Genomic DNA, 21,513 nt, shown 5'->3' on the forward strand with positions numbered 1-21,513 from the left:
AGTTTCTTAAAACCTGAGCAGCCAGATCTAGCAGACAGCCACCCTCCCTGCCCCACCCCTGGACTCGGAAAACCCCATACACCTCCTTGGAGGTGAGGACAGAGCCTCCCCCAACTTCTACCCAAGTCACAAAGATATGATGGGACTTTCCTGGGGGAAATCACTCTTGGGACCTCACACGCCCTGAGTCACTCCCAGCCTCCCTACCCAACCCACCCCTACCCCCCCCCCACACACACACACAGCTGTTTGAGCTCTCCTTACCCTGCAGCAAAAACGGGGGGGGGAGGGGGTTCTTCCCTCTCCATGGGAAACTGAGGCCTGTCGAGCTTAAGGTACAGCCACAGGATCACAAATCATGAAAAGAACCCAAGAGCCCTGGCGCCCAGCCCAGGACAACCCTATTATTCCCTAAGGAGGCTGCTCTGAAGGGGGCCACTCAACAGAGGCAGATCCCAGGCATTCAGAGCCCAAACCCCACTTGCATGTAAATGCCCTTTGGTTTGTTAAGGGTGTGGAGGGAGCTGCAGGAAACATGAGGAGAAAGAAGGATGTCCCCCCAGCCAGCTCCCAGGTCCAGACACGCAGTATCTGGTGGTGGCAAAGCCAAGTGGACTCTGCACAGTTCTGAGGTCCCCTGAACACACACCTGCCCTGGAACCCCACCCAAGGCTGACTCCCCCCTCACTCACTCACCCAGGGCCTCCAGAAATGAGCAGCAGGCTGGTGGCTGGCCCTGCCCAGAAGGTCCATTAAGGCCTCTCTGCCAGCACCCCGTCATCCTAGCTCCCCTCTCCGCAACAGGCACAGGTTGGAGTGAGGATGGGGTGGGGTTTATGGCCTTTTGGCAAAACAAACAGACAAACAAAACCAGCCTAGTCACAGGTCCTCCTGGGGTTCCGGCTGTTTCCTTCTACCACCACCTGTAAACACCCCACCTCTGACCTCCACCTCGGTCAGCTTCTCTAGCCAGAGACTTTGACAGGGTCTGAGCAACATCTCACTCACGCACACACACACACCCTGATACATGATGTGTGTGCGCAATGCCCCACCCGCATGGATTGCTGAGGACAGTCACCCCATCTCCGAAACACAACCCATTACGCTTAATTACCCTGTAGGATCACAGCACAGAGCTCACACACGTACGGGCTGTCTTTCTCCTTGCGAACACACGCATTTACACTCACAACATATGCCCCGATTCCGCGTTCAGTCACACCCGGGACTCGCGCCCTGATCCAGGCTGTTTATGCATAGAATCACCACCCAGCCCCGGACCCACTGACCTTCTCCGACGCACGGCGCAGAGCTCACTCCTCGACGTGGACCGAATGTCAACAGTCAGCGGCGGCGGCTCACCCCGCCCGTGCGCCCGCAACGGCGGCGTCCTCCCATCGCCATCCGGACCCGGGCCCCCTCCCGGCGGCGGGCTTCCCTCGCAGCCCGCCCAGCCGCGTGCGCCGTCACCGCGGCGCGCACACGCGCACGGCCGGCCGGCGGCCGCGAACGCACAAAGCTGTGCCCTCCGCCCCGCGGCCGCCGCCGCCGCCGCCGCCCGCGCACCTGGCGGGCGCGCCCCCCGCCGCCCGGGCCGCGCGCCCCCGCCCCCGCCCCCTCCCACCGCCCTCCCGCCGCCTGCGACGCCGCGGCCCCGCTGTGGGGACGGGGGGCGCGCCGAGGCCCGAGCGCTGAGCCCGCGGCCGGGAAGCTTTCGTCGCCGGCGCTAGGAAACTGCCCCAGGCGGCTCCTCGGGAACAAAGGCGCGAGGCGGGGCACGCGCGCCCGAGGGACCCGGGGGAGAAGAGGGAACAGCCCACCAGCCTGCAGAAGTTTCTGGAGGATGGGGCCGCGGGGCGGTGGCGAAGGGAGGTGTGGAAAGATCCACCATGGGTTCCTGGGCTACGGAGGTGGACACTCTGGGGCTCTCTCCAGCTCTGCGTGGAGTGGATGTAGGGGGGAGGTATGGTGTTACCTGGCCCCCGAAGTAGAAGGCCTCTAGGACTGCCAAACCCCTGAAATGCCCCTGCTTTGTATCCGCAGGCTGGAGCTTTCTTTCATTCACTCCGCAGACATCCTCCCAGCTTCTTGCCAAACCAAGGATGCTCCTGAACTTGAAGGGGTTGGGATGCCTGAGTCTTTTCCTGGGTAACCTCCACACCAGGAAGCGGCTGGAATATGGCTTGTACACCTCACTGATGAGAAGCTCACTCCCTCAGGGGGCAGCCCACACCATCCTGAAGCGAATCTAAGGGCTAGAAAGCCATTTCTTCAGTTTTATGGAAATCTGCCTCCCTTCTGTCTGTTGACCATGGATGGCATCACTCTGCTCTAGCCATAATGGCTTTCTGCTTCTAGAATATACCTAGGGCCTTGTCCTTGCTGTTCCTCCTGCAATACTCTTCCATCCCGTCTCCTGTGTCCCCTTCCCCCATTCCCCAGCAGCTTCTCCATATGGCTGCCCCCTTGTGTCCTTCAGGTCTCAGCTCAAATGTCCCCTTCTCAAAGAGCACTTCCACCTCTTCCAAAGTCCCTACACACCTACTGGTCACCCTATCTCGATGCCCTGTTTTAGCACCTTCAGTATACTCAGCATCTTAAGAAATTCTCTCTGTGTGTCTATGGTCTGCTTTTCCCTCTAGAACATGTACCCTATGGAGGCAGGATCCTTGTCTGCCTTGGGACGAGGCCCTGTAACACCAGCGCCTGACCGAGAACAAGGTGGAAGGAAGAAAGGAAGGCAGAGGTGGCCAGCCTAGGGGCTGAGTCCCTTCAGCAGTTTTATCCATCACCCTGCAATGCAACATGCTCGGCCATTCCAGGGTAATACGGGGCACAGTGTTACCAGAGGAGATGCTCAGTCGCTGTCCACCGAACAAATGAACAAATGAAGGAATCTTCTTCCTAGCGTCTGAGACCCAGAACAGCAGGACATTCCCTCCCCTGCCCTGGACTCTACCCTGAGCTCTTGCAGCCCCCAGATGCAAGCATTTTCTTAAAACCTAAATCATGGGGCCATATCCAAGCTTCTAGTCAATTGGAACCATGATTCCCATGTCTCCCTCCCAAGTATAGACAGGATTGGAGGCCAAAACGGATTTCTCCTTCATCCCTGTTAAACTGTACCTACTAGCCTTGGACCTAGAATCCAACCTCCAGGGCATTTTGGGTCCCAGTTCTGCCATCTTGCCTGTTGGGATGGTGCCTGGGGTTCGTGCCATCAGCAATGTCACCAGCTCTCCACATCCTTCCTCACCAACCCACTCATAAACACGTGGAGCAGGACTCAGCCAATGGCAACCCACTCATCAAACTCAGAACTACAGTCTTCTACTCCACCACCCAGCCTACTTTCTAGTCTAGAAAACTAATCAGAAAAGTGAATAAGCTTCCCCCAGCAGGATGGGTTCCCAGGGAATTCATTTGCTCTTCTTTTTCCAAGAGCCACCAAACCATCTCTCTAATAATTTTTGTAAATGTTTATTTATTTTTGAGAGAGAGACAGACAGACAAACAGAATGCAAGCGGGTGAGGGCAGAGAGAGAGGGAGACACAGAATCCGAAGTAGGTCAGCACAGAGCCCAACACGCAGCTCGAACCCATGGACCATGAGATCATGACCTGAGCCGAAGTCGGATGCTTACCTAACTGAGCGACCCAGCTGCCCCCAAACCATCTCTCTAAAACCAGACTCAGGGAGGGGGGCACCTGGGTGGCTCAGTCAGTTAAGTGTCTGAGTTTTGGTTTTGGTTTCAACTCAGGCCATCTCACCTTTCTTGAGTTCAAGCCCCACATCAGGTCCTGTGCTGACATCTCGGAGCCTGCTTGGGCTTCTCTCTCTCTCTCTCTCTCTCTCTCTCTCTCTCTCTCTCTCCCCCCCCACCCCTGCTTGTGTGCTCGCATGTGCACATGCGCATGTGTTCTCTTTTTCTCTCTCTTAAACATTTAAAATTTTTAAATAAAAATAAATAATAAAAACAAATAAATAATAAAAACAGACTCTGACATGTGACCAGGACAGATGCCGAGTTCCTTATTTATGGTTTCTGGATTTAATTCCTCTTGGCAAAGATAGAAATTACCTTAGCTAGCTCCTGCCTTGGGACACATGCCTTATTCTCTGAGAGGCAGTGTGCATAGTGGTTATAGGCACTGCAAATTGCTACCTGTTATTTAACCCCTGTGCCTCAGTTTTGTCATCCGAAATATGGGGAGAGCAATGGTACTTAAAGCCTAGCATTGTCAGGAAGACAAAACCAATTTATTCTTATAAAGCATTTACAACATGACACATAATAAGCACTCAAAAATTAACTATTAGTATTCTGTCACAAAAATTAGTATAATCACAGAGTATGGCAGCCTCCTCTTCAACGCCCCTGGGGTGCAGGCTTCCCAAGTATGAAAGCTGAATTTATTTCAAATGGCTTCATCCTGTCTTATGACTGTTGCCCTCCTCCCAGGACTCAGCTCTACTCCTGTGACTCTCAAATGAATTCTTGTTCTTTGGCTCAGCAGATGGAGCAGCTCTGTCAGCTTCAGACCGCCTGCATGGGCAGGCGCTCCCACCCTCCACTTCCTCCCTTGCTATTACCTTGGGGAGGTGCAGCTGGCCCACCTGCCATGGGGCTGGCCTCTCCCAGCCTTCCTGCAGGCTCAGAGCCTGCGTAGCGCTCATTTGTCATCCCCCCAGTGCCTGTTTAATGAACTCCTTCTCTGAAACAGGACGTCAAGGGGGCGCCTGGGTGGCTCAGTCAGTTAAGCGTCCGCCTTCGGCTCAGGTCATGACCTCGTGGTTTGTGGGTTCAAGCCCCGCGTGGGGCTCTGTGCTGACAGCTCAGAGCCTGGAGCCTGCTTCAGGTTCTGTGTCTCCCTCTCTCTCTGCCCCTTCCCTGCTCATGCTCCGTCTCGCTTTCTCTCTCAAAAATAAATAAGCACTAAGAAAAAGATTGAAACAGGACGTCAGGATAGGGTGGAGAACAAGCCGAAAAAGGCCCTGCCCCCATAAAGCTTACATTCCGGGGGATGGGGTCATGGACAAGGAACAAATAGACAAAGAAGATCATGTCAGATGGCGGCAAGAGCTTTGAAGGAAAGGTGAGAAGGTGAGGGAGAAGCTACCCCATGTCAGATGGCGAATGGCACGTGATAGGGTTTTGCATGTTGCCTGCAAGTGAATCCGACCATGTGCCCTTCATGTCCATGTGTCACTAGCACGCTCCCAGGGCAGCCACACCAGCCTCTTTCTTTTTCCCTGCAAACATTCACAGTTACGCACTCAGAACTTCATTCTGGCACCCTTCCCAACAGCCCTGCCTCAAGCTCAGAGGATGTTCGGTCTTTCCTCTACATTATTTGAAATCCACCCTCTGGTGTCCAGGGCACTTGTCTGACTATCCGTTCCCTGACTACCAAGAGTTCCCCTTTCCCAGGGCTCCTGTCACTCTCACATCATCATCCAATTAATTCTTCCTACAGAGTATCAGATCCGGATCCAGAGTACCCAGCCACCTCACTGTTTCCTGAACCTTCTGAAATCCCGAGGAGACGAGAAGGAGCAGATGCACTTAGCGGAATAGGATTCCGGGCAGACATCTGGGAGGCGAAGTCTCCGTGGACTAAACCTTATTCCTGGGGTGGCTGGAGAGCAGCCGTACAGCATCACCCCTGTTCTCTTGTTAGCCAGCCCATGATAGGCCCCCCCAAAGACATCACCTCCACTCCTCTTTCACTTAAGCCACCCCTGGGAGGTGAGGCCTGCTCACCCTTGACTGTGAGGGTCCTGCGAATTAAGGAGCTAGCGCAAAGAGGTCTTGAGGGGGAAAGTGGAAGAAAGGCTCAGGATCGGGTCTCCCAGAGGCCTTGGGTAGGGGTGAGGCTGCAGCAGGGCTACCCAGGATCTCGGCTGAGACTGCTAATGCTGGTCACACCTGTCCACAGTGCGGTGAAGAGTGGGCAGGGGCCTGGGAGCAGGAATCTGGACCAGGAAAAGCCCTATTGGCCGAGAGTCAGGCTCCCAGCTGGATGCCCTGACAAGGGGAAGGAAGAGACAAGGGAGGCAGGGCTGGTTCCACCCACCCAGGTCAGAGATGGGGTGGGGAGGCAGCCCAGCAAATTGCCCACCACTCTCAGGAACCCACTGACCCCACGCCTTAGGAATCTCTGCAGACATCATTTCACTTGAGACTCATGATCTTCCTGATAGAAGACAGGGAATGCAGGATCATACCCATTTTACAGAGGAGAAAGCAGAGGCAGTGAGCTGCCTGAAATCACTCAGTGCCTTCTAGGCTGAACAAGCACCCAGACTGACAAACTCCTTCCAGAACCCTGGGAGGCTTCTCTACCACTGAGGACAGTGGTTCCCCACTGCAGATTTATGGACCAGTGTAGAGCTGGCTGCACTAAGTATCACCTTTGGGGGCAGAGATGGGGGGTTGGACCCAGCCACAGAGTGAGGGTAAGGGCTGTGGTCCCTTTACCTGGAGGGAGACTCAAGGTCAGCGCGGCTGAGGATGCGATGCTGCTGAGGGCTGTAGAGCCACTGGAAGGCTGTCAGTGTCCTCTCCTCGATTCGGAACCGACCTTCCTGCACGTACCTGCAGGCAGGACAGGAGAGAGTGAGGAGATGGGCAGGAAGGGCTCCACAGAGCTTCTCGGGGAAGTTGACTCTGCTTGCTGGAAAAAGACAGATAAAGGGCACCTGCCCCCAAATCTCCCCCCTGTTCATCTGCCAGAAAGCTCTATTTCCAGAAGGCCACTGTTAGAATACCCTGAAGAGGAAGGAGATATGGGGCTTCAACTTAAGAGATGGAAAAGCTTTATAAAAGTTAGCTGTCTCGGGGTGCCCGAGTGGCTCAGTCAGTTAAGCGTACAACTCTTGATCTTGGCTCAGATCGTGATCTCACAGTTCCTGGGATCAAGGCCCCCATCCGGCTCTGTGCTGACAGTAGGAGCCTGCTTGGGATTCTGTCTCTCCCTGTTTCTGCTCCTCTCTCCATCTCTCTCTCTTTCTCAAAATAAATAAACTTTATATATATATATATATATATATATATATATATATATATATATATATATATATATATATATATCTGCCCCTCCTCTGCTCATACTCTGTCTCTCAAAAATTAAAAATTAAAAAAAAAAAGTGTGCAGTCATTAAAAATGAGGGCATCCGCTGTGCACTATCATGCAAAGATCTTCAAGGTACATTGTTTTTCTTTTTATATTTTCTCTCATTCCATAGATTGCATTTAAAAAATTGGGTGGGGAGGGCACCTGGGTGACTCAGTTGGTTAAGCATCCGACTTCAGCTCAGGCCATGATCTCACAGTTCATGAGTTTGAGCCCCACGTCAGGCTCTGCGCTGACAGCTCAGAGGCTGGAGTCTGCTTCAGATTCTGTGTCTCTGTCTCCCTCTGCTCTTCCCCTGTTCACGCTCTGCCTCTCTCTCTCTCTCTCTCTCTCTCTCTCTCTCTCCCTCAAGCATAAAAAGAGAGAGAGAGAGCATGAGTTGGGGAGAGGAAGAAAGAGAGAGGGGGAGACACAGAATCTGAAGCAGGCTTCAGGCTCCAAGCTGTCAGCAGAGAGCCTGACGCGGGGCTCGAACTGATGAATCGCAAGACCATGACCTGAGCTGAAATCAGACGCTTAGCCGACTGAGCCACCCAGGCGCCCTATAGGTTGCATTTTTTAATTCTTTTGCTGCACAGAGATGCCACATTTTCTTTTCTTTTCTTTAACTTTTTTTTGTATTTATTTTGAGAGAGAGAACATGAGGGGAGGGGCAGAGAGAGAGACAGACAGACAGAATACCAAGCAGGCTCCGAGATGTCCAGGCAGAGCCCAATGCAGGCCCCAAACTCACAAACTGTGAGATCATGAGATGAGCCCCAAGATATATGGTGAAGAGAAAAAAATCAAGTGCGGAAATAGCAGTATGGGGGCACCTGGGTGGCTCAGGTGGTTAAGCATCTTCTGCTCAGGTCATGATCTCACGGTTCATGAGTTTGAGTCCCACATCTGGCTCCTTGCTGAGTGCAGAGCCTGCTTCAGATTCTCTCTCTCCCTCTCTTTCTGCCCTGCTCTCCCTCTCTCTCTCTCTAATAAATAAACTTAAAAAAAAAAAGAAATAGCAGTATGTATAATTTATGTTAAAAGTGGGGAGGGAATAAAATATGAATTCATATTTGTTTATCTTTAAAATTTTTTTTAAGTTAATTTATTTTTGAGACAGAGAGAGACAGAGCATGAACGGGGGAGGGTCAGAGAGAGAGGGAGACACAGAATCCGAAACAGGCTCCAGGCTCTGAGCTGTCAGCACAGAGCACGACACGGGGCTCGAACTCACGGACCGCGAGATCGTGACCTGAGCTGAAGTCGGACGCTCAACCGACTGAGCCACCCAGGCGCCCCTGTTTATCTTTATATGTAGAAACTCTGAAAACACAAGAGCTAATAAGTTACCTCAGTGGGGAGGAGGGAGAACTTGGTAAATGCAGGCATGGGAGAGTGACTTTTAACAACATATGTTTTCATACAGAAGAGGTATGGCATATTCCAGATGGGGTGTGTGTGTATGAGAGGGAGGGAGAGAGAGAAACTACAAACTACACCAAGTGCTATGAAAAAACAACCATGGGGCACCTGGGTGGCTCAGTCAGTTAAGGGTCCAATTCTTGATTTCTGATCAGGTGATGATCTCACCGTTGTGGGATCGAGCTCCGGGTCTGGCTCCACACTGGGTGGAGCCACTCCCTCTCTCTCTGTCTCTCCCCACCTCTAAAAAAAAAAAAAAAAAAAAAAACCTCAATTGTGCAGCTGCTGTGATTCTGCCCAGCGAATGGGACACAGGCTATTCGCCGGGGGAGGGGAGCCCCCAGAAGGCAGGGTGCTGGAGAGCAGAGGGCTCGTATTGCTCCTGGACCTCCCACATCAGAGCATCTGTCTCCTTTCATTCTCTTCAACACGATCTGTTGGGCATCTGGGGAAGATCATCCAGGCTGGTGGGTGGAAAATGGCAGGGCTGTCAGGTCCAGATGGGACCGTGGTGGCTTGTACAGGGACACAGTGTTGGAGACGGAGGGAGGACCCTTCAGTGAGCTAAGGAGGCAGTGTTGGCTGGGCCTGGTGGCGGGCTGGACAAGGGTGAAGTGGGGGACAGGCAGCACAGTTGTTCCCAGTTCCGGGTTTGTGAAGGCAGTTGGCACTAAACAAGAACAGATTTGGGAGGGAAGATCATGACATCAGTTTGGAACATGACCTTCCTTTGTGATATGCTTCCTGCCCCAAGATGACTCCCCTCTTATAAAACCTGTTCAAAACTTGGTTCCTCCAGGAAGCCCACCCTGATTAATCCCATCCTATTCCGATGACAAGTTTCTGTGCCTTTCCCCACCCTTGGGCTCCTCGGCGACGTCCCCTCACTTCCAGGCTGATAGACCATGACAGGGCTGTCCTTGACCCCACCAAGCACACACAGGTCCCCAGGCGGAGGGAGAAGTAGACCCACTCAGGACCCATCCCCACCCAAGCTCTCTCCTCATCCACCACTCGCCTGAGCCTCTATGTGGAATACAAACCACCTCAGCTACCACGAGTCCCAGATGCCTCGTCTATAAAATGGGAGTAACAATAACACCCACTTTAAAGGGTTGTTGCAAAGATTAAATGAAAAATGTTCGGGAAGTCCTCGTCACGTGATCGTCTTTATCGCCTTCCCTCCCCACTATCCTCATCGGCCGTCACCAAGTCACAGGTCTTACATGCTTTACGTATGACAGACAAACCCACACCCTCTAAGCCTCACATCAAACCCCTTGGAATGGGGGCAGCTGGGTGGCTCAGTGGGTTAAGCATCCAACTTGATCTGGGCTCAGGTCATGATCTCAGGTTCATGGGATCAAGCCCCGTGTCAGACTCTGCACTGAAAGCATGGAGCCTGCTTGGGATTCTGTCCTCCCTCTCTCTCAGTCCCTTCCCTGTTCGTGTGGGATTTCTCTCTCTCTCTCTCTCTCTCTCTCTCTCTCTCTCTCTCTCTCTCCCTCCCTCAAAAGAAAGAAATTAATTTTTAAAATAAAAAAAAAAAAAACCTTGGAATGGGTTGATCCCATTTTAGAGATAAGGAAGAAGAGGCCAGGGGAGAGAAGTGAACTTGCCCAAGGTCACACATGCAGGAAGCAGCAGAGGCTGGCCTTCCTTGTCAGCTCATGGCATCCAGTGTCCTCCTAACCAGTCCCTTCCACGTACATAGGGTCTCTCCCTCCCCCATACCAGCCCCCACTTCCCGACACAGACCTTGTTAGCTCTTTCCCTGCCCAAAAATGTTAGTGCCTCCCCAATGCATTCAGGTATCTTCCAAACTGTTCACCCAAGAGCCCAATCTCTCCCCCACTTTGTTCTCTTCCAGTCTCTCCTACTGTATCATGCCACCACCCCCACATTTACATGTATGGGCCTCCTCGTTCTTCATCTGTTTGTCCTTCTCCAAACATGTCCTGCCTGTTCTTTTTTTTTTTTTTAATGTTTATTTGTTTTCGAGAGAGAGAGAGAGAGAGAGCAGGGGAGGGGCAGAGAGAGAGGGAGACACAGAATCCAAAGCAGGCTCCAGGCTCTGAGCTGTCAGCACAGAGCCCGACGCGGGGCTCGAACCCATGAACTGTGAGATCATGACCTGAGCCAAAGTCGGATGCTTAACCGACAGGCGCCCCCTTCCTGGCTGTTCTTACCTCAGAGCCTTGGCTCAGGCTGTGCTCTGACTTTAACTGCCCTCCCTCCATCTCTAACCCAGACCTGCCCACCTTGCCTCAACTCCTCACACCACACTGCCTCTAAGGATCTGTCCCCGGTCCTCTAACCAGAATGCAAGATCCAGGGCTCCAGGGAGGCCCTGCTTAACCTCGATCACAACACTGCTCTCTGCCCACCTGTACCTGCATTATTTATGTGCCTGTCTGTCTCCTGCTAAGTGTAAAGACTGTGTCTGATCATCTCTGAAATTCCCGTAACATCCTCTCCCCAAAGCCAAGCCTGCCAAAGTCACAACAGCAACAGTGATCTACTCATTACATCCTTGGGGAGCTTCCTTCACAGAATGCTCGGACACGGATTATCTCTATTAACGAATCCAATTTGTTACCTTAGCGTATTTGCTGTATTGGACCACACTGACTGAATAGAAGCAAAAACAGAACACTCCCATCCCCACATATATCCCCTATTAAGCTGCCATGTACCTGAAATTCTGTTGAACTGAATCCTGGAGGAGATTAAATACTGCAGAGGCTCAACCCTGTAAGTCACTTTCAACCATTGCTCAAACTTGAGCAAGAACCAGCTTCTCAGATTATCCCTGGGAGAGTAAGAGTCAAGAGCCCTGGGCACAGTCAGGGACAAGTGGAAGGGAAGGAGAGGAGGAAGGGTAAGAGTGGCTGGGAGAAACAGGCCCCAGGTGGTGGGGGTGGGGTGACACCTTCGAGAGGATGTGACCCATCACCAAAAGAGAAAGAGGGCAGGCACCTTACAGGTCAAGCCTATTTTTTCAGTTCAACACCCGGGTAGGTCAGGCAGCTACTGAAGTCTGAGCCTTGCCAACGTGAGGCTAAGCGAAAGAAGCCAGTCACAAAAGACCACAGACTGTATGATTCCATTTATGTGAAATGTCCAGAATAAGCAAATCCATAGAAACAGAAACTAGATTCGTGTTGCTTAAGGCTGGGAGTGGGTAGAAGGGGTGAGACGGGAGTTGGAAGGGGATGGAGATGATGGAGAAATGCTAATGGCTCGAGGGTTTCTTTCCGGGGAGATGAAAATGTTCTAAAATTGACTATGGTGAGGGTTGCACAATTCTGTGAAATACTAAAAACCATTGAATTTTACACATTCAGTGGGTGAGTTGTAGGATATGTGCATTCTATTTTAATAAAGATCTTATAAAAAAAATCCATGAGTGCACTGACATAAACGATTAATAAAAAAAATAAATAAATAAATAAATGGGGGAAAGAGGCAAATCTTCCATGCAGAAGAATTCCAAACAATATACATAAAAACTCAGCCCTCCAGGGAACAGACCACAACTCCACTCTACTTCAATGTGAACTTCACAGAGTAACTTCCTTCCAGCGTACTCTATGGGAAGGGGGAGGGGAAACAGTAACCTTCCAGCAGCGAAGCCCAGCAAACACTAGCTCAGCCAGGTGACCAAAGTCAATGTCCACAGTGATAAATCATGTTGATTGCATGTACCCTTAATACGATGTGATGAAATGGCACCCCATCCCTGTGGTCCTTCTCCCAGAAGCTCACAACCCCTAATTATGAAGGTTTTTCTCTAATCATGAGAAAACTATCAGTCAAATTCCAATTGACGGACGTTCTACAAAAAGATCAGTACTTCCCAAAATTGCCAAGGTCATCAAAAACAAGGAGAGTCTGAGAAACTGTCCCAGCCAACAGGAGCTTAAGGAGACATGACAAGTAAAGGTAATGCAGTGTCCAGATGGGGCCCTAGAACAGAAAAAGGACATTAAGGGAAAACTAAGGAATCTGAATAATTTATGGATTTTAGTTCATAATACTATCAATATTGGTTCATTAGTGTAACAATGTATCAAACTCATGTAAGATGCTCAGGGGAAACTGAGTATAGGGTGTATGGGAACTCTCTGTACATCTTCTCAATTTTTCTGTAAATCTAAAATTGTGCTAAAATATAAAACTTGCAGGGGCGCCTGGGTGGCTCAGTCGGTTAAGCAGCCGACTTCGGCTCAGGTCATGATCTCGCGGTCCGTGAGTTCGAGCCCCGCGTCAGGCTCTGTGCTGACAGCTCAGAGCCTGGAGCCTGTTTCGGATTCTGTGTCTCCCTCTCTCTGACCCTCCCCTGTTCATGCTCTGTCTCTCTCTGTCTCAAAAATAAATAAACGTTAAAAAAAATTTTTAAATAAAAAATAAAAAAGAATAAAATATAAAACTTGCCAAAAAAAAACCTAATTCCCATGATAAACAAAGAGCTTTTACAGATCAACATGAAAAAAATTATTTAATGAGCAAACCAGTAGAAGGGGAAAAAAGGGCCAAGGAAATGAATGAATAGTTTACAAAAGTAGAAACACAAAAGGCCAATAAACATGAAAAAAAAAGGAATTTTAAAGCAATGAAAAGTACAAGAACAAAAGAGAATATTCTTTCACTGGTGAGACCAGCCAAGACTTAAAAGTCTGTTAATTCCCAGTGTGAGCAAAGTTGTGCGGAAAGTGGGATCTCACACATCACTGCAGATAATATAAAATGGCAGTTTCTTTGGAGGTCAGCTTGGCAGGATCTTTCACAATGTGCACATGCTTCTACTCTGTAATTTCACTTTTTTAATTTTTTTTTTTTTTTTTTACTGTTTACTTTTGAGAGAGAGATCGAGACAGAGCACAACTGGGGGAGGGGCAGAGAGAGAGAGACAGAATCAGAAGCAGGCTCCAAGCTCTGAGCTGTCAGCACAGAGCCCAATGGGGGGCTTGGACTCCTGAACTGTGAGATCATCACCTCAGCTGAAGCTGGATGCTTAAGCCACGGAGCCACCCAGGTGCCCCCTGAAATTTTACTTTGAAAAGTATATGCAACCATTACCTCTGCACATGTTTTTACGGAATAGGTTTAAAGTGTCTAATATCAAAATGTTCAAAATACCATAAAAGGTCATCAACAGAAGCTGGGTAGAGAAGTTATGGTCCAATTTATAGTGGAATACTCTGCAGCCAGTACAAAGAACATTGCCAGTGCGCACGGCACCACCTCTCAATGACTTACACAGCCTTAGCCTCAAAGCTTAGCTCCCTCCCCGACTCTAAGGCCCCACCATCAGAAACTGGGCAGGGCCCAGCACAGGCCCTCAGACATAATGGGAATGCTGAAAAGCATACATATTTAACAACCTGTGCTGATAAACCCAAGCAAATTCTCATTTCATTTTTGGTACTTTATGGAGAGTTTGGAGGAAAGTTCAATGGAAGAGGGCTATTCTGAAAAGGTAAATGAACATGAGGATATTTTTTGATATATACCGATCATTATAATATCATGCAGAGTATTTTCACTGCCCTAAAAATCCTCTGTGCTCTGCCTACTCATCCCCCCCCCCCCGCACCCACACTGCACACACAAAACCGCAGGCAACCACTCATCCTTTTACTGTCTCTTTAGTTTTGCCTTAGAATGTCACAGAGTTGGAATCATACAGCATGCAGCTGCTTTCCCTTAGTTATATGTATGTATGGTCCCTCCACGTCTTTTCATGGCTTGATGGCTCATATCTCCTTAGTGCAGAATGATGTTCTATTGTCTGGCTGTACCAGTTCATTTATCCATTCGCCTACTGAAGAACACCCTGGTTGAAGCCAAGTTTTAGCAACTGTGAATAAAGATGATATAAAGATCCATGTACAGGTATTTGTGTGGACATAAGTTTTCAGCTCCTCTGGGTAAATACTGAGGAGTGTGATTGTTCGATCATACAGTAAGACTATGCTTTGGGAACGCAAGCTGGTGCAGCCACTCTGGAAAACAGTATGGAGGTTCCTCAAAAAACTAAAAATCGAACTACCCTACGACCCAGCAATTGCACTACTAGGCATTTATCCAAGGGATACAGGTGTGCTATTTCGAAGGGACACATGCACCCCCATGTTTATAGCAGCACTATCAACAATAGCCAAAGTATGGAAAGAGTCCAAATGTCCATCGATGGATGAATGGATAAAGAAAATGTGGTGTGTATATATATATATATATATATATATATATACACACACACACACACACACACACACACACACACACACACACAGTGGAGTATTAGTCGGCAATCAAAAAGAATGAAATCTTGCCATTTGCAACTACGTGGATGGAACTGGAGGATATTATGCTAAGTGAAATTAGTCAGTTAGAGAAAGACAAAATCATATGACTTCACTCATATGAGGACTTTAAGAGACAAAACAGATGAACATAAGGGAAGGGAAGCAAAAATAATTTTCAAACAGGGAGGGAGACAAAACAGAAGAGACTCATAAATGTGGAGAACAAACAGGGGGTTGCTGGAGGGGTTGTGGGAGGAAGGATGGGCTAAATGGGGAAGGGGCACTAAGGAATCTACTCCTGAAATCATTGTTGCACTATATGCTAATTTGGGTGTAAATTTTAAAAAAATTAAAAATAAAATTTAAAAAAAGAAAAGGAAAAAATAAAAATAAAAAGTTGATTCTCAGGCAAAAAAAAAAAAAAAGACTATGCTTAATTTTGTAACAAACCACCAAACCATCTTCCAAAGTACCCATCTTGCATTCCCACCAGCAATTTTTGAGGTTCCCTGTTACTCCTCATCCTCACCAGCAGTTGGCGTCACAAATATTCCAGCATTTGGTGAGCCTAACAAGTATGCAGTACAGGGTGCCTGGGTGGCTCAGTGGGCTAAGCGTCTGACTTCAGCTCAGGTCATGATCTCATGGTTTGTGAGTTTGAGCCCCACGTCAGGCTCTGTGCCGACAGCTCAGAGCCTGGGTCCTGCTCCGGATTCTGTGTCTCCCTCTCTCTCTGCCCCTCCTAGCTTGTGCTCTGTGTGTCTTTCTCTCAAAAATAAATAAAAATTTTTAAAATTTAAAAAAAAACTGAGCAGTAATATCAATTTAAGCCACTATTTTTTTAAAGCGTACATTTCAACAGATTATTGATATGGTTTTTTAAATATCCTAATTCTCAAAAGATTCTAATTCTTCCACAAACCTGAACTTAGTAATTTACCGCAGTTAGACCTTAAACGGTGATTCCACCTTTTCATTTTTAAAAAGCATTTGAAGCATCTTATTTTTTTAAAGAACCACTAAAGTCTCACCCCATATTCTGTGGTTATTTAGGTGTGTGTATACTCTTATGTCCTGTGAACACATGAAAAGAGTAACCAATCTGAACAGCAGGAAAAAATTTATTATCAAGTTGTTCAACAGCTCTACAGATGCATTTATTTCCTATGGAACTGGTACAAGACTATACCAATAGCTTAGGATATGAATGTGTTTGTATCTCTTTTTTTTCTAATTAGTTGTTTGAATCCTCCTTAACCTCTATTATTATAAGGTTTAATATCTTGCTTTTGAATGCTCCAAAAACCCCAGAGCCTTACTTAGTTCTGCTTCTGAAATACCAGATGTAGAGAGAACTATAGTCAGCAGCCCTCTATTGCTCTTCCTCCCTGCACCACAAGGTGGCACTGTTGAATGCCAGTCCTGCACAGCCCCATGGACAAGTAAACTGCAGCGGGAAGGTCTTTGTTCTGTTATCTGCTGTTTCTGCAGTGGTGTCCCACACTTGGGCTCCAAAGTTGGCTCCCTTGGCTCATGTTCAGACGTTATTCCCCCAGTGAGACCTTGAGCAGCATCCACCAGCTTCCAGGTGTTGAGTCTGAATCATTCACTATTTAGACTCCCAAGTTTTTCTAGGTAAGCATTATGGACTGTTTGTGTCCCCATCCCCATCCCCTCACCCCTGCCTCAAATTCATATATTGAGGCCCTTCCCCCCAATAAACTATATGAAGGATAGGAATTTTGTGGAACTAAGGTTGAGTAGGGTCCTGATCCAATAGGATCCGAGTCCTTAGAAGAAAAGACACCAGAGAGCTTCTGTGCTCTCTCATCATGTTGAGGACACAGTGAGAAGGCAGCCATCTGTGAGCCCGGAAGAGGGCTCTCACCAGAGCCTGACCATGCTGGCACCCTGATCTTGGACTTCTGAGAAAATAAATGTCTATTGTTTAAGCCACCCAGTCTGTGGTGTTTTCTCTCTCTCCCTCTCTTCTTTTCTTTTCTTTTTTTTTTTTTTTTTGTTAAATTTATAAATAAATTAAAAAGAGCACTTCTTATATTTAACATATTAACATTTAGCCTGTTTTGTGTAAATATTGCTATCCAGTTTCTAGTTTGCCTTTTCAACATTATTGTGGGTTTGCATGAGTTTTTGTTGCCCAATAATTAACCATCCATCACCCTCTCTACCACTCAAAATTCTGTGGTTGGGGTAGAGCTGACCCCAGCCCTCAGTGCCCTAAGTGGGCACACGACCCAGCCCGGCTAATGTGAGCAGTCCATCTCCCTGCCGACGGTGATTGGCTCAGGGATGGTCATGCAAGGAAAGTCAGGCCAATGAGATGACATCCTGAGACTCTGGCTGGAACTACTGAGAAAGGAGAGCTTTTTCCATGAGGGTTGCTAACCTGAGAGCTGCCTACAGCTGCTGACAGCCAACTTGCCTCCACAAGGGAAAAAAAGCAAAACAGAGGAAAGCAGAGGAACAAAGAGCATAGAGCATTATTTGGTGACATTTGAGCACCTAAGAGCAGTTGTGCCTGAAATGTGAAAAGTCCCTGGACTTCTCAGGTCTCTGAGCCAATAAATCCCCTTTTTCTCTTAAACCTATTTGAGTGGAGCAAACTAACTCAATCCTGGGACCAGGGGCCAAGGCTGGCCATATTGGGAGCGTGCCATGATGATCAGAGTGTGTCTTCCCCTAAGAGTGCTCCCTGCCAAGATGCCCGACCATTCAAGTCATATCTTCAGGAACTTTTCACGGCAATGAGCTTTTACCTGGGGGTGAAAGGCAACCCAAAACCTAACTAGGGCACTAACAATAATCAATAATTAATGCATCATCGGGTTCAGCCCAAGATCCAACCCAACCAAGCAGTACCAAGGCAGAGAAGCAAAGAGATTTAGAGCAGGAATCCAAGCTCTGCCCCTTTTATTTATTTTTTTTTTAATTTTTTTTTTAACGTGTATTTATTTTTGAGACAGAGAGAGACAGAGCATGAACAGGGGAGGGTCAGAGAGAGGGAGACACAGAATCTGAAACAGGCTCCAGGCTCTGAGCTGTCAGCACAGAGCCCGACGCGGGTCTTGAACTCACGGACCGTGAGATCGTGACCTGAGCCGAAGTCGGCCGCTTAACCGACTGAGCCACCCAGGCACCCCCAAGCTCTGCCCCTTTTAAACTTCCTATTTCCTCCTGGGTGAAGCAGGGAAAGAATTAAACTAAGCAAACTGATCTGGGAGGCCCTGAATTCTAGAGTGGTGCCTCTTTCCCAGGGAGAGGACACTGGGTAACTGCCAGCTCTCCACCAACTCTTCAAACAGATTAACTCTACTTTGATTTATGTATTGGGGTTTCATTTGAAAATTAAACTGCCAAATAATAACCTTGACTATTTGGACTTTGATTTTTAGAATCCTCCCCGAGCAGAGGTGGCCTGAGCAGGCTGGAAACCCAATGCCCCTCTCCCGTCCGGACCTGCTAGGATTTTCTGACAAGGTGAACTTGGATGTATGGCCAGGCTGGGTGGGACGGGGGATCCAGAAAATAAGCAAAACAGAGGAGCGGTTAACCCCCTGGGCAAGAACTGCACACAAACCCTGACTCGTGGGCTTGTTCGCTGGGTGGTCTTGACTAACCACTTTCCTTCTCCAAGCTTCAGTTTCCTCATCTGTGAAATGAGGGTGCTAATACCTTCCTCTGAGTATCACTGTGAAGAGTCACTGCAACACCTGGGTCCTGAAGCCAGCAGGAAGCGTTTAGGACGCCCAGGTTGTTATTGCTGATGACATTATTGCTATTTGTATTCCTGCTACAAAACATACCTGGTGCCATGTGTCAGAACGTTACTTCAGAGATGGCCCTGGTCCTGATGTGGGTGGGATGATGTGGGGTGAGGAGGGTCCCGGCCAGACACGCTCCTTTGTTTCTCGAGTCCTCCCCAGAGCAGGGGTGGGCTGAGCAGGCTGCCTTGCATTCTAACGCCCGCTAAGCAGAGGTCAGGCCTCTGGCTGAAGCAGCAGCCGTCAACATTCGGACACAGGCCCAACCCGGGTGACTCCCGGTGATGCGTCTGAAACCCGCTCAGCCTGCAGTCAGGTAACCTGATACCCAAAGGCCTAGGCAGGACTGCGGTGAGGGTAGGGGCAACCACCCACCTACACAGGGATCTCGTTCCTCACCTACGACGCCCCCATCTCTAAGCCCCCAACCCCAATGCCGCCCCCTCAGAGACCCCTGTGTAGGTGGACAGGGGCATCTCCTTGAACAGGGGAGCTGAGGGCTGTGCGTTGTGCCCCCTGGGGCCCAATTCCGCGACCCGACCAAAGCAGCGGAAATGGAGGCAGGCAGGGGACCCCCCATCGCACAAATCGGAAAGCAGAGGTGGGGGGAAAGGGAAGGAGGAAAACCCTGCCTATGAGCCTGTGGAAGGAAGAGCGGGGTCCCTCCAAAGCCTGACGTCAGGGTCAGGGTCCCCGGTCCCAGCGCCCATCTCTCTGGAGAGCCGCAAAGACCCCGCGCGGGGACGCGGGATCCTTACGAGCGGGCAATCCTTGCGCCGCTCCGTAAACCCGGCCCCGCCGCCTCAGCTCGAGAAGAAACTTTGGGCCGGCGCCCCATTCCTTCCCGCGCCCAGCCGGACCTCGGGGCGCAGGGCGCGCGGGTTCCCGCCCGCACCAGGCCCCGCGCCCCTCTCCGCCCCCCGGCGCCCACTCACCAGCGCACCAGCTGCCAGCGCTTCTCCCCCGGCGCCCGGCGGCCCGCCATGCCTCGTCCGGCCGCCCGGCCGCCCGCCCGCTCCCTGCCCGCCGCGGGCCGCTGGGCGGAGGCGACTCCAGCTGCCGCAGGCCAGTGCCGAGGGCGCGCTCTCGGGCGCGGGGCGCTGGGCGCGGCGCGGGTCCCGGCGGGCGGGGCGGGCGAGACGCGCCCCGGCCTGGAGCCGGGGCCGTGCGGCCCCGCGGCCCCGCCCCTGGAGCCGACTCGGGCTGGAGCTGCGCACTCCTGCGCCGCAGCGGCCGAGGCCACAGCCCGCCGGTGCCCAAGAGCCGGGTTTCTTTGGAGCACTGCGCGAGGAGTCAGGTTCTCAGAGTTCTGCGAGGGAAACCGGGATCGCCGTGACGAGGCCTCTCTCGTGTATGACACCTGCTCTACCTTCCCAGAAAGTTATGCATAAAAAATTAAATTACTCTGCACACATAAAACTGGTGTGCCCTACAGATTACTAAAATATTTTAAAGGGACAGTAGTTCGCACACACACACACACACACACACAGCATAAAGTGACAGTAGTTAAAACGGTAGGGCATTGGCCCGCAGGCTGCCCCGCTCCAGGACCAGCTCCACGCAGGCTTCAAGCTACTTCCGCCCCTGGAGATCTTCATTCCTGGAGTTGAGCAGAGACCAGTCTGGCCCACAATATGGTAAAAGCATGCTTCTCAAGCTAGTTTGAAAGAGCTGAGTTTCAGAAATGTTTATAAATGTAGAGGCTGCCTGCACATGTCACGTCCTAATTCATCTGCCTCCTATACCAGGACAACGCACAGCCTGTGTAGGAGGGAAACACGCAGAGAGGAAAACACCCGGCCTCCAGTGTGAAGATCCTGGGAGCTCGCCTACCTCTTAGGGACTGTCAGCCTTGTCTGAAGAAGTGACAGGAAGCAACAGGGGATGAAGAATGTAACCGACATTGAAGCATCACGTAAAAGAAAACAGGGAAGGAAATACAGACAAGGTAAGTGGGCAGCTTGCCTTTGACCTTCAAGTGTACTATGAACCTAGCAATTGCCTTTGAGCATTCCTTCTTTAAGTTTCCCCAGCATAATTAACAGAGAAACCAAGGAAACAAATAGAAGGTCTAGAAACATCCCCAAAGGTGTGTGTGTGACATATGTATTTCAAAGTGGTGGGGGAAATAGTGATGGGACAATTAGTTAACCATTTATGGGGGGTAAAGTCTCTATTTCAAATCATAAAATATAGTTCAAATGAATTATAAATGTGTGTATTAATATATATAAAGGACCAGAAAAAAAATATAGTATCATCATTGTGTATTAAAGTGGGGATGGATAATTTTTCAGTTTATTTATTTATTTTGAGAGAGACAGAGAGAGTAGGGTAAAGGCAGAGAGAGACGGAGAGAGAGAATCCCAAGCAGGCTCTGCGCTGGCAGCATGGACTCTGAGCAGGCTCAGTCTCACCAACCCATGAGGTCATGACCTGAGCCAAGATCTAGAGTCTGACGCTTAACCGACTGAGCCACTCAGACACCCCAGGGATGGATTTTTTAAGCTTGACATCAATGTCAGATGCTATAAAGAAAGAGATCAATGGTTTTGACTAAAATAAAAATATTTAACCTTAGCAAATCACAAAAATACGATAAGCAAAATTTAAAGGCAAAATGTCAAATTTAAGTGTTTTTTATATATTTTCATTTTTAATATTTTCTTTTTTTTAATGTTTATTTATTTTTAAGACAGAGAGAGACAGAGCATGAACGGGGGAGGGGCAGAGAGAGAGAGGGAGACACAGAATCCGAAGCAGGCTCCAGGCTCTGAGCTGTCAGCACAGAGCCCGACGCGGGGCTTGAAGTCATGGACCGTGAGATCATGACCTGAGCCGAAGTCAGATGCTTAACCGACTGAGCCACTCAG

At 49.6% G+C, this 21,513-nt stretch overlaps 1 protein-coding gene across 3 annotated transcripts in view; it reads right to left on the minus strand.

Annotated features, from left to right (window-relative positions):
• RAP1GAP2 (RAP1 GTPase activating protein 2) overlaps nucleotides 1-19,637 on the minus strand; it is a 225,421-nt gene extending 205,784 nt beyond the window's left edge. For 2 of the 3 annotated variants that reach the window (XM_023244673.2, XR_002738272.2), the window contains exons 1-2: nucleotides 19,573-19,637; nucleotides 6,486-6,602 (exon numbers count right to left, since the gene is read on the minus strand). In XM_023244673.2, coding sequence (XP_023100441.1) covers nucleotides 6,486-6,602; nucleotides 19,573-19,622 — 167 coding nt within the window. In that variant the 5' untranslated portion in view covers nucleotides 19,623-19,637. Of the gene's footprint in view, nucleotides 1-1,292; nucleotides 1,424-6,485; nucleotides 6,603-19,572 lie in introns of those variants that run through there. The other variant, XM_019817338.3, reaches the window with a different exon arrangement.
• Nucleotides 19,638-21,513: the final 1,876 nt, after the last annotated feature.

Source organism: Felis catus, chromosome E1 (genome assembly GCF_018350175.1).
Source record: "Felis catus isolate Fca126 chromosome E1, F.catus_Fca126_mat1.0, whole genome shotgun sequence".
NCBI lineage: Eukaryota > Metazoa > Chordata > Mammalia > Carnivora > Felidae > Felis > Felis catus.